Here is a 13,164-nt window from a genome sequence, read left to right as displayed (position 1 = left end):
ATCCGGCGGGTGGACCGAAGAACTCTCTTGGGCGAGTTCTCTCTTCGTGGCAGCTGCCACCAACATGGCATCAACCGGAGACCCCTTGGCCCACGACTGTCTATCTGATGGGGGGCTAAGGACTTTGTCGGGTCGTCTCGGGATTGGCTCCACGGTGTCGGGCTCCTTCCACGCCCTGGTAGTAATAAGGTCTACCAGGGGGTCAGCCGAAAGGGACACCCAGGAGGTAGACGGGCCTGCCTCAAACGCCTCCAGGAAGATGGATTCGTCCGCGGAAGGTTTTTGGGCAGACCACCCCCCTCTAATATGCAACATCTCCATGATGTCTCCGAAGGAGACATCCTGGGGGGTGACCTTGGGGAAACTTCCCTTTCATCTAAATCCATGTCTGTGGTGATGGACTCAGGGGAGTCCAGGTGCCTCCTTTTACACCTCCGTTTACGAGGGACCTCCTCGGTGGGACTGTCCAAGGAGGGCTCAACGGCTTCCTGTTCCTCCACAGGAACAGGCTGGAGGGCTTGGGCAGGCTGTCCCAATGGACGGATGACGGAGGATAGACCCATATGCAGCAGGGGTGCGGGAGGATCAGAAGCCTGGACCGGGGACCTGGAGGATCTCGACAGCACCCTCTCCACTACCTCAAAAGCCGAAGGAGAACTACTCTCCCCAGGCTCTGAGAGCAATCTCCTCGGCTCCGAGGTAGGGACCGGAGTCGGAGCCGATGCGGTCGGATCCGAGAGAGAAGTGTGCTCCGACCTCAGCGGCGCCGAAGACACATCAACTCCCCCGGATCCGACGCTCGGCCCCGAGAACTAGGATCCGAAACACTCGAGGGCATGGTCGGCGTCGAAGAGACTGGAGCTATCGGTGCCGACGAAACCCCGACTCCGAATGGGCCCGGATCCGATGACTCCAAAACCCGAAAACGTGTTGGAGAAGGAGTGATCGGAGCAAAGACAGAGGCCGCACTCCCCCCCCTGAGGGGGGGGGGAGGCAAGAGCACCCCCATCTTCATTTGGGTCTGCAGGAATCGTTGCATCATCCGATCCATATCGGCGTCGGTGAGGCTCCTGGTCGACCTAGATGAAGTCGTCCAGGCAGGCTGGGAGGGTCGCCTCGACGACCTCGAGGGAGACCAGTACTCCTCCTCCGGCTCCGGCAAAAAATGAGGCGAACAGAGTCGAGAGGGGGAGGATCTGGAAATCCTCGAGGGAGAGCTAGCTAGCTTAGATGGCGGGGCTGAGGGTTGAGTCTCAGCCTGCCTTTTATGAGACCTATGTCTCTCCTTATCTTTGTGCCTCTTCTCTATAGAGGAAGAGGCACCAGAGTCCCCCGAATTCAAGCCCGAAGCGGGAGGTTGAGTCCCCGGTTGAGCGGGGGGAACAGAAGGCACTGGGTTTGTGGAGACAGCCTGAGCCTTGGCGGGAGAGGAAGAAGCAGCCGAATCCTGGGGAAGCAAGCCCGCCAGGATTAGCTTATTCTTCCTGTCCCTAAGTGCCCAGGGGTTAAAGGCTGCACAGATTTGGCAGTCTGTTTATAAATGAGCCATCCCCAGGCATAAAACACACTGAGTGTGGCCATCAGCAGGGGAAAACTTCTGGCCACACTCAGTACATTTTGAAAAAATGGCCTTGGGCACTTCAGCCATTCTCTACCACAACGCACGCACACCCAAACACTAAGTGGGGGAGGGGGGACACAGAAAAACTAACACTACACAAAAAAAAAGGGGAAACTATTTGACAAACTATACTGGCTATAGGTCTCTGAACACACACACACCACAATCAACACTAGAAAAAGCTTTTCTGAGAAAAAAAAGGAACAATCTCACCAGTCAGCTAAGGAGCTCTTCAAAAAGTAGCTGTCTACAGCCGCGGCAAAAACGATCTGGGGTAATACAGTTAGTGGCAGGGGATTATGGGTAGGGGGAGGAGCTAGGAGCTCAGATCTTGTAGCTTGTGAAGCTGCCGGCTCGGATCCGATACCCACAGGTTGCAGAGCAAATGAAGTAACTACTTCAGATCTGTCTGGGACAGTACCTTGCTTTGGCAATAAGAAGCTAAATAAGAAGTATGTTGCTACGGCAATGTAAATAAATTAAATAAGAATACCCACACTAAATAAAAAGTACCTTGCTGTGGTAATAAGAACGGCAATGTAAATTAAATAAGAAGTTCAGCTTCAGCCCTTGCAGCAATGTAACTCACTCGTTCTCACACACACACACACACACACACACACACACACACACACACACACACACACACACACACACACACAAACAATAAGAAGTTCAACCCTTGCAGCACACACAAAGTAACTTGTTGCCAGTAATAAGCAAACTCCCCTTACTGTAGTGTAGCCCAAGAATGTATTTAAAAAATTACATGGGCAGGAAGACAAGGACTGGGGCGGACTGTCCCATTAAAGATTTTTCTTTTTACTTGCAGAGTCGGGGGTCTGCTCTGCTGAGTCTGTTCTGCTCCCTCGCTGCTGCTGCTGCTTCTAAATTACAGAGACATTCCGAGAGTCTCTGAATGAGTGGGAAAACAGGCAGTCCTCTGCTTCATTAAGCTGATGTCACCACGCGTGCTCCTGCTGATGCTGGGATGTGTGGTGATGTCATCCATTATTAAACTAGTAAATAATATTTAAAAGAAATATGAAAAAATTCAAGGAAAAAAAATGTGAAATGAAGGGGGCCACTTGGGAATTTGTGGTACCCCATTACTTTGACCTCAAAATCAGTAAATACTAAGAAATTCAGTATGGTGGAGAGGTCTGGTGGGAACTTGTTTTTGGGACTAGAATAAGTCAGCAAATTTAAAAAATTCAGAGTACTTTGTCAGAAATGTTGGGGGAGCAAATATTTTAAGCTAAGGACATGATTCTTGACCAGCAGAGCTACAAGATCTAAACTGTCTGGATACGGAAAGGCCTTTACAAGTTTAATGCTCCTGGCTGCCAAAAAGGCAATTACTAGAAATAGAAATCAAAAACTAAACCAACTGCAATTGAAGTTCTGATTACTGAAATGAGATAAAGAACCGAAGGCGAGATCTTTGAAAAGGAAAGGAGCACATTACATAGAAACACATGAAATTTGTGGGAACAATACATGCAGAATAATGTTCAACAGGAGGAATGAAATTTAAGGGACTGCAAGAAATGAGAAATGTATGTAATGCTGGAGTAAATTAAATCTGTAACAAGAAAACTTATATGTATACTGTATGAAAATTAGAAAGAAAACTTGTTTTTTTCCCATCCCTGTATATATATGCACTTACATCACTTTTTAAATGTCATGTTTAATAAAGATGTTAAAAATACATGAACACTTGGTTTATTCTAGACCTACCTGAATGCAAGCACCTGTTTTCAGTTTGCATAAACTGCAGATTAGTGCCCATCGACTTGGCGGAATACGGGAAACCTTTGTAACTGGCTCCATCCTTTCTGGACAAGCAATGCTAACCTGAAAATAAAATGAAATTTGCAATAAAGGTGATAACCTAAGAAGTGGAGGCTTTTCATAATTCCTGGTGCATCAAAGAAACATTCTGTCTATTTACATTCCACCTTTAACTTCACTTAACACTAATTAAAATTTATACTGAGTTAGTCTGCTGATTATAATTTAAGCTATGACAAATCAATTTTTTTTTCATAATGACTGCTGCTGAACCTAACTTGCCTACCTTACCTAGTACAGCATTTTTGAAAAAGTGAGTAATGGAGTTTCAAGAATTACAGTAGGGTTGCCACCTTTTCAAATGCCCAAAGTGGGACATTTTTGGTACAAATGTCAGATTTTGCAGGCCAAAACATACCCACGGCCAATACAAAGGACAGAACTTCACTTTTTTGCCTAAATAAAAGCTTATTATTGTAGCATTTTAGTTGCTTATTCTGTTTCTTATAACTTTTAAGTGTTTCAGATATAGAATAACTGTTTTATGCAACTATTACATAAAATATAGCAAATAATTTTGTCCTAAAAACTCAGGACATTTCCCATTTTTACAATTTTTTCACAGGACACAACTGTCCAAAGAGGTACTGTCCCTCCCAAAGTGGGACAGGTGGCAACCCTACAGTTTTATGAGCAGTCCCACCATTAACATCACATGTTCCAGTAGTAGGATCACTGCTGCAGCAGAATTATATATACAAGGAAAATTACCATAAGCAGATACCTGCTGCTCATGTATAACTTCTAGAGCAATGAACACTTCCCCAGAACAGAGATGGACTTCTCCTCTAGCCCAGAATGTTAGTCCAATATACAGCTAAAAAGAGAAACATATCACAATATGTTTGTTCTTTTTTGCAATACAGTGGCCCACCATGCTTCAGTCCGTCAGTCTATAAAGCCCCAAGGATGTAAGATCAGTAGTAATGACTCAAGCCAAAACTGTCCTGATGTGCTGGGGTTGCTCCAAGCTCCACACAGCACGGAAACAAGTGAAATATTCTCTGCAGGTGCCTGCAAATAATGATGAAGCCAGTAGCAAATCCTGGGTGTCAATGCCTGCTATAACTGAGGTCAGGGATGATGCCAGGGTGGGTATCAATACCTGAGCCACTGCCAGATGGTGAAAAATTAAGACTGTAAATTTAAGTAGTGAAATGAGCCCTTATTCTTCACACTGAAAGTCTTCAATTGTCTGACCAGTTTCTGCTGCACTGAAACTAGATGAAATGTGCCCCTCTCATTGATGGAATTGGACACACAAATGGAGGTTTCTGAGAAAACAAGGCTAATTATAAGATGCAAGAGTTCCTTTTGTGTTGTTTTCTACTTGCATGGTTAAACTTCCTGGATAAAGACCTCTCCACTTCTTCTGTTATTCCCAAATATGTCTTGTGCTGTTCTCAAATACAGAACAAACAAAATGTATGGTTGTGTCTTAAGAGTGATTCAAGTGTCAAATGGGCAGGGATTATGAAAACAGGCCCTGAGCCAGCACACCACTGACAAATGAAAGAACTGGCAAATAGACTGGATGTTTAAAACAAAGAATAGAGAAAAGGGAATTATCTGAGCTGATGTAGCTGAACATGAGTGAAATTTTGACAAATTCAAACATTTTTGGGGGAAAAACACATCAGCTCACAGCCTGTAGATCTTCACTTGTGAATGAAGTTAGTCTTGGCAATAAAAACCTACAGAAAAGGAAACCAAACTGCAACATGGGGGTTGGGGAAGGGTTAAGCAGCCTGAAGAATTTTGATTTTGAATGGATACATCTGTGGTATATAGCCCTACCTGTTATAAAAGATTGACCACTTATTATCTGATCTTTCATTCCTGCAAAATAGTACCTTAGCTGTCTGTGCACATCAGATGAATGTAGTATCCTTTCTCCACTGTTTTGTACATTTTAGATAAAAGGTAATGTTATTGTTCATCTGAGTCCCAACCCAGAAACATTTTTTTAGCAATGAACTTTGTCCCTATACAAACCCTGACTAACCCCCACTTAAACATAATTCATAAATGAGAACCTCATTACAAGAATAAAACTCTGACTCTCTAACTGTTTAAATTTTTGTGTATCACCCACCTACTGGAAAGATTTAAAGTTAACACTACACCATGTATGATAACCACCTTAATATGTGTTTTCCTTTTTCAGATGAAATCTTTAACTATTTCTTTCTCAACTACTTGCTTCCAACCTTAGCTGTGTGTATGTGAGAAAAACATGTACCTGTGTGTACATATCATTAAACAAATCTCAGTTTTTGTGATAACTCACTGTAATAATTTCACTGTATTTACACTTGTTTTTGTACATTTGGAGCTTTCCTTCCCGGGCCTCCACTGAAAATGGACCTGTATCCAGTCGGACTTTCCCGGTCAACAAATGCAAAATAAAAATAAAATAAATAAACAAATACGCTAGGATAATACACTGGGAAATCCAACGGGCACCAGTGACCTTTGACACTAGTTTCCCTAAAAAAGGCTTAGAACGGGAAATAAAGAGTTGGTTAAACTTAGGAAAGGATTTTGTCCTAAGCAGGTAAAAACTTAACTGTCTATGCACATCCAACAAGTGCAGTTTCTACTCTCCCTTATTTTGAAAATTTGGGAAGAACACCGGGTGATTAACCACTTGATTAATACTAGATTCCGAAGCTACCTTAGGAAGAAAGGATGGATTAGTACGCAAGGACATCCTGTCCTTATGAAATAAAAAATAAGGAGGCTTGACTGACAATGCCTGAAGCACTGAAACCCTTTTGGCAGATGTAACAGCAAACAAGAAAGCCGTCTTCCACGACAGAAACTGTTAAGTCCAGTGAGGTTGCAGGCTCAAAGGGGGGCAAAACCAAAGCTTGCAGAACTAACGTGACATCCCAAGGAGGGGTTGGATCCTTAACTGCTGGCCAAAATAAAAAGGTGCCTTTCAAAAAAGCTTTACAAAGCTTAGAAGAAGCTAGAAAAAAAATATTGCCACCTACATAAAAGTTAGATATAGATGCCAGCTGGACCTTGACCATAGAAGAACTGGTACCTTGCTGAAAAATACTTGCTAAAAATTCTAAAACCGGCAAACCCGGAGCAGTGAAGGGGTCTAGGTCATGCTGAGAAGCCCAAGTAGAAAAACATTTGCACTTTGGAATAAACCTTCCTGATAGAAGATTTATGAGCCACAACCAAAATCCTTTTGCCCGGTGAAGATAACCTGGTGCTCCTGACTGCCATGGGAACTGGAACAGCCAAGCAGTGAGCTTCAGAGTGACCATGTCTGAATTGGGAATCCCAGATGAATGAGAGGTGAGATCCGGAACTGGATCTAACTTCTAGGGTGAACACACAACATGAGAGAAGAGAGAGGGGGAACCATACTTGATGAGGCCAGAATGGGGCAATGAGGATAACAGAGCTCCCCAGCTTGCGAGCTTTCTGAAGAAATTTCAGCATTAAAGGCAGACGAGGATAAGCATACAGAAGACCGGAGAGCCAAGCATGAACCAGAGCATCCCTGGGCTTCCCCGTGAGGGTGGTTCAGAGCAAAAAACTCACTGCACTTCACATTGGAAGGAGAGGCGAACAGATCACAGCAAGGCTGACCCCACCTGACAAAGATCTGTTTCGCTACCGAAGGATTCAGAGACCGCTCATAAGGCATCAGGATAGACCTGCTGAGCCTGTCGGCTAGAATGTTGGACCTCCCCTGAATGTGCATTGCCACCAGAAAACGGCTGGTGGAGATCGCCCACTCCCAGACTCTCACGGCCTCGAGACACAGAGGATAAGACCTGGTACCCCCTGCTTGTTAATTTACCAGACCAACGACATAATGTCTGTCTGGATAGCAATCGTCCCTAGGGGAAGATGGGCATGGACAGCTTGCAACGCTAGGAGCACCACCCTCATCTCTAGGATGCTGATATGCAATCGAGTCTCATAGGGAGACCACACACAGTACAGTTTTGTACCTACCATAAATGTAGATGTCCGATAGGTATGCATCTGCAGTCATAACATATGGGTTGTCCTGCCTCAGGCAGCCCTTCGGTCGGCCGGATTCCAAAGTCTGGGTCTGGCCTCGGCTGATGTCGCACTTTCCCCGACGTCAGAGCTTCTGGGGTATAAAGGCATCAGCCGACGCCATTTTCCTCAGTGTTTCTTGCCCCAGATGCCAGATGCCCTCTAGGAAGGCTAAATTTGGATAAATGTAGAATGTTCCAAACAGTAGCAAAAAATATATATATAGATATATATACATATATACAAACAAACAAATACACCATAATAGATTCCCCCAGCTAGCTGAAAGAGGGGTAAGCACCCTAGGGATACCACAGAGGGGAAGGAGGGTGGGTAATCCTGACTGCAGATGCATACCTATCGGACATCTACATTTATGGTAGGTACAAAACTGTACTATGTCCTTCAAGGATGCATCTGCAGTCATAATATATGGGTAGAATACCATAGCCAAACTGGGGGAGGAGGTACTAAGATAAGGATGGTGTAGTTAAGATCCCCTGTAAAACTGCAGTTGCAAAGCCTGCTCGGGATCTGGAGTATAAAGGTAGATTATAATGCTTGGCAAATGTATGCACGGAGCTCCAAGTAGCAGCTTCTAAAATGTCCTTGGTAGCCACCCCTCGTAGGAAAGCTGTAGTGGTGGCTGTGGCCCTTGTGGAATGAGGCCTGATATTTTCAGGAGCTGTCTTTCCATGAAAAGAGTAGCAAAAGCGAATGCAATTTCCTATCCATTTTGAAATTGTCTGCTTGGAAATCGCTTTTCATTGCACCCCAGTTGCATAGGCTACAAAAAGTTGGTCAGTTTTTCTGCTGGTTTTAGTTCTGTCCAGATAGTAGCGCAGTTGTCTGTGTATATCCAAGGTGTGCAAGAGTTTTTTTCCTTTGTTCTGTGGGTTAGGGAAGAACGTAGGCAAATGAATGGCTTGGTTCAAGGATACCCTGGATACCACCTTTGGCATGAAAGTAGGATTGGTTCTCAGAGACACTCTATCCTGGTGAAAAATCAGGAAAGGCTGCACTGCCATTAATGCCTGTAGCTCGGATACTCTTCTTGCTGAAGTGATTGCCAGAAGGAAAGCAGTTTTCCAAGATAAAGATACTAAAGTATAATCTCTCCAATCTTGTACTGTAAAGAAATTTGAGTTAATGTGCTTACTTATTTATATTTTTTAATTACTAGAATTTAGAATAAACCTTATTTCTGATGTATTTTACTAACTAATTACTTTCTTTATGTAAAAGACTTTGTTTGTACTAACTTCAGCGTGGAGCTTTTCTCCCCGGGCCTCTGCTGAAAATGGAAATGTATCCAGTTGGACTAGCCCGGTAAACAAATGTAAAATAAAATAAATAAAATAAAATAAAAACTGTAAGTCTGCTGATGCTGCTGGTTCAAAAGGAGGTAGTGTCAATTTTTCCAGCACAAAATTGAGATCCCATGCAGGTAGAGGGGGTCTCCTTGGAGGTTTAACATTTTTGATCCCTCTCAAAAATTGTCTGAGTAGAGGGTGAGAGAAGATAGGAGGATCCATATTGTATTCTGCTGAAATTGCTGAAGCATGAATCTTAATGGAAGAGTAAGACAGGCCATTGTGGAACAATTCTGCTAAGTATTCTAGGATGTGTGCTAGGTTTGCCACTGTGACATCTGCGCCCTTTGATGTGCTCCAAATGAGGAATCTCTTCCATTTAGCTGAGTATGTCTTCCTTGTGGAGGGTCTGCGAGCCTCCAGGATAATGTCCTTGACCCTCTGAGATAAGACAGTTTGGTTTGGTTTTAAGCAATTTTCCAGGCAGTTAGTTGCAGAGTTTTCAAGTTTGGATGCAGGGTCTTGAAATTGTTCTGCGTTAGAAGAAGAGGCCATAGGGGTAGAGGCCAAGAGTTCGCCTGAGACATGCTTTTCAGTAGCAGATACCAGTGTTGTCTTGGCCAGTCCGGAGCTATTAGTATCACCTTTGGCTGTTCCTCCCTGATCTTCAGTAGAACCTTGTACATCAATGGGAGAGGTGGGAATGCATACACTATTAGGGCATTCCAACTGAAAGAGAGAGAGTCCACCCTCCAGGCTTGTGGGTGGTATGTCCTTGAGCAAAATATCTTCAGTTGGTGGTTGAGAGGGGAGGCGAACAGATCTATTTCTGGCAATCCCCATTTCTTTGTTATGAGTTTGAAGATGTCTGGATGCAGTATCCGTGGTAGTCCTGCTTAAGCTGTCTGCTAGTGAATTCTCTTTTCCTGGTACAAATATGGCCTGCAGCTGGATATTGAGATTCAGGCCTAGGTTCCACAGATCCATTGCCATCCGGCATAGAGGGTAGGAATGCGTGCCTCCCTGTTTGTTTATGTACCACATGACCGTGGTGTTGTCTGTCCTTATCAGCAGATGTCCTTGCTGGAGGAATGGTTTGAATGCCTCTATTGCATGCTTCACTGCCAGCATCTCCTTTTGGTTTATGTGCAAGTTTAGCTGTCCTTGAGGCCATAGGCCTTGGATACATTTGTCCTCCATGTGTGCTCCCCATCCTAGGTCTGAGGCGTCCGTGGTGATGGTCTGCCTTGGTTTTGGTTTCTTGAAAGGCAACCCTCTGTTGGACTGGCAGGCCTGAGCCCACCACAGGAATTCCTTTTGAAATCATGGAATGATTGGTATCATGGTTTCTAGACTGTGTCTGTGTTGAGACCATATATTCCTTAGGTACCACTGTAATTTCCTCATATGCAGCCTGGCATGTGGGATCAAGATTATGCAGGATGCCATGAAACCCAGGGCCTGCAGGACTTTCCTTGCAGTAAGCTGAGTTTGTCTTGTCAAAGTCATGAAATAATCTGGAAGTTGTTTTTGTTTTTCTTCCGTGAGAAAAAACATCTGAGTTATTGTGTCCAGATCCGCACCCAAAAAGGTTATCCTTTGGGATGGCACTAGTCTTGACTTTTGGATGTTGACTGTGTATCCCAAGGCCTGTAGCAGGTGTATGACATAGGCCAAATCCTTTATCAATTTTGTCTTGTTGTCCGCTTGTATTAGGCAGTCGACCAGGTATGGGTAGATTTGAATTCCCTGAAGTCTGCAATGTGCAATTACTGATGCCAGGCATTTCGTGAATACTCTGGGCGCAGTAGATAAGCCAAAGGGTAATGCTGAGAATTGATAATGCTCTGATCCTGCAAGAAATCTGAGGTGTCTTCTGCAATCTGGTCGGCCCCTATGGACGTGCAGGTATGCCTCCTTGAGATCTAGAGTCACCAGCCAAGACTCCTTGCCCAACATGGGAAGAAGTTGCTGTAGGGTCAGCATTTTGAATTTTGGTACCATGAGATATGTGTTCAGTGCGGACAAGTCGAGAATAGGCCTCCATTGGTTTTCTTTTCTTGGTACAAGGAATAGTCTGGAGTAAAATCCTTGGCCTTGTTCCATAGATGGTACCCTTTCTATCGCTTTCATCTGAAGTAAATTTTTGATTTGTCTTAAAGCCTCTGGCTTCTGATTTGGTGGTAGGCTTGGCATTCCGCTCCTTTTTGGTAAAGTGTGGAAGTGAAACCTGTATCCTTTGTCTATTGTTTGCAATGTCCATGTGTCCTTTGTAATGCAATGCCAGTTTTTGAGAATAAAGCCAGCTTTCCGCCCAAGGGAGCTTCCAGTTGTTCACTGGTAGGCGGAATCAGAGTCAAGTCATTGTGTCTGTCCTGTGCTAGTGGTTGTAGTTGCAGCTGTGGCACTACTCCTCTGGTTGGCAGGCTGCCACTGACGGCCCCTATAGGCACCCTTTGATTGACCTCTGCCTCAAGGGCGTCTATTCCTGCCCCTCTGTGCTCTGGAGGTGTCTGGAAAGGACCAATTCTTGGAAGGCCAGTTTCTGCTGAACCTCGGAGGTTGGACCTGTAGAAATTCCTTTACTGTTTGCACAGATTTTGCTTTTTCTTCCACTTTCTTTAGAATCTCCTGTGCAGGGGAGCCAAATAAACTTTGTTTCTCCATTGGAGTATCTAGGAGCTTAGCCTTGACATGGTCTGGCAGGGATTGCTCTTTTAGCCAGGCATGCCTACAAATTACTGCCCCAGTCATAGCTGATCTAAATGAAGCCTCCAGTGCATCATAGCCACATTTTAAGAAATGATTACTGACCTGCTGAGAGTTGTGTACCAAATCCTGAAGGGATTTACGGTCTAAAGGTTCAGGAGAAGAAAGCTTCTTATTCAGCTGATCTAACAAATATTCTTGGTACTGTATCATATGGAATTGACAGTTTAATGCCCTGGCAGAAAGCGTAGCAGATGTATAAACCTTTTTACCCCATCTCTCTAATGCTCTAGACTCTCTTTCAGAGTTTAGGGGATTTTTGGCAGTGGCAGCTGCAACACCTTTTGGGCCCTGTGAAATAGTTTCTGGATCTGCAGCATGGGCTTTATACAGGTGGAAGTGAGAATCTGGGACCCTGTAATATCTGTCAGGTTTGGCAGGGGCCGGAGGAAGAGAATCAGGAGCAGAACTAACATCATTATACACATCATCAATTACAGTTAGTACTGGTGGAATGGCTAAGGGCCTATGCTGGGGCAAATGTAAAAAAAGTCCTTAGTCTTTTTCTAGAATCAGAAAAATCCTGACCCTGCCATTGAAAGTGTTCCCTCATGGAGTGCAAGGTCTCCCCAAAGGAAAATTCTTCAGGAGGGGAGGCCGAAGGGATAGAATCTTCAGCATCTGAATCCTCATAAGGAGAATAGGCCCCTTCCTGATGGTCTGACAAATCAGATCCATCCGTGGAGTAATCAGAGGAGACAGGTTCAAAGGGTTCAGTCCTAGGCCTTTTGTCTGGTGGAGGTTGGGAGGCCCTGTCTGGGTGAGGTTGGGAACCCCTAATCAAGGATATAAGGTCCTCAGCAAGACTGAGAATCTGAGAACTTGAGGAAGGCCTCTGAGAAGTAGATTTGGCAGGTAAAGCTTTTGAAAGTTTGGCAGCTTTAGCCCTGGAGAAGGCCTTAATAGACATAGAAGCTGGGGGCCTAGCTGCCCCACGTGCAGGTGTAGAAATGTCCAATGGAATGGTGTCGGACAAATCTTGAGCGCCAGCTTCGGTAGGAATTTCTGAAGCAGACTCAGCCGGGGCCTCTCTGGCCTCGGTGGTCGGAGGTATGGTTTCTGTCGTAGTAAGAACCGAGGGCTCGGTTTCAGCCGAAACCAAGACACTCGCGGTAGGCCTAGCCGTGGTTTCAGCCGAAACCGCGGGCCGCAAGTGTCGGTCCTTTTTCCTGCGTTTTTTGGCCAAATGCGTAGTCGGAGTCTCCGACGGCATTTTATATGCAAAAGCGGATACGAAAAATTCTTCTGCAAACTCCGACCGACATCTAAGAGTCCGTCGGTTGAAGGAGGCACAGGCTAAACAAGCTGATACGTCGTGGTCTGGGCCTAAGCAAGGAAGGCAGTAAGAATGGAAATCCTTATGAGGTATTTGTTTCCCACAAGTTAAACAATTATTTACTTTGTCTGACATCGGCTGAGGCAAGAAAGAGTCCCCAACGGGGAAATCTCTGGATCTGACCGACCGGCACTTGCGAACAGCTTCTGCTTTGGGCACCGCGCGGCAAGAAAGACTGAGGAAAATGGCGTCAGCTGATGCCTTTATACCCCAGAAGCTCTGACGTCGGGGAAAGT

The 13,164-nt window shown here is 44.9% G+C and overlaps 1 protein-coding gene across 1 annotated transcript in view; it reads right to left on the bottom strand.

The window, feature by feature from the left end:
* Positions 1 to 13,164, bottom strand: part of JADE3 (jade family PHD finger 3) — a 1,027,617-nt gene that overhangs the window by 336,280 nt on the left and 678,173 nt on the right. Inside the window, exon 6 of the mRNA XM_044071851.1 lies at positions 3,365 to 3,481. Within this exon, the coding sequence (XP_043927786.1) occupies positions 3,365 to 3,481 (117 nt within the window). The remainder of the gene's footprint in view (positions 1 to 3,364; positions 3,482 to 13,164) is intronic.

This window comes from Protopterus annectens, chromosome 5.part0 (assembly GCF_019279795.1).
Source record: "Protopterus annectens isolate FY-2018-M chromosome 5.part0, PAN1.0, whole genome shotgun sequence".
NCBI classification, from domain to species: domain Eukaryota; kingdom Metazoa; phylum Chordata; order Ceratodontiformes; family Protopteridae; genus Protopterus; species Protopterus annectens.
Note: the sequence above shows the minus strand (reverse complement) of the source record. Positions and strands in the feature narration are given on the sequence as shown.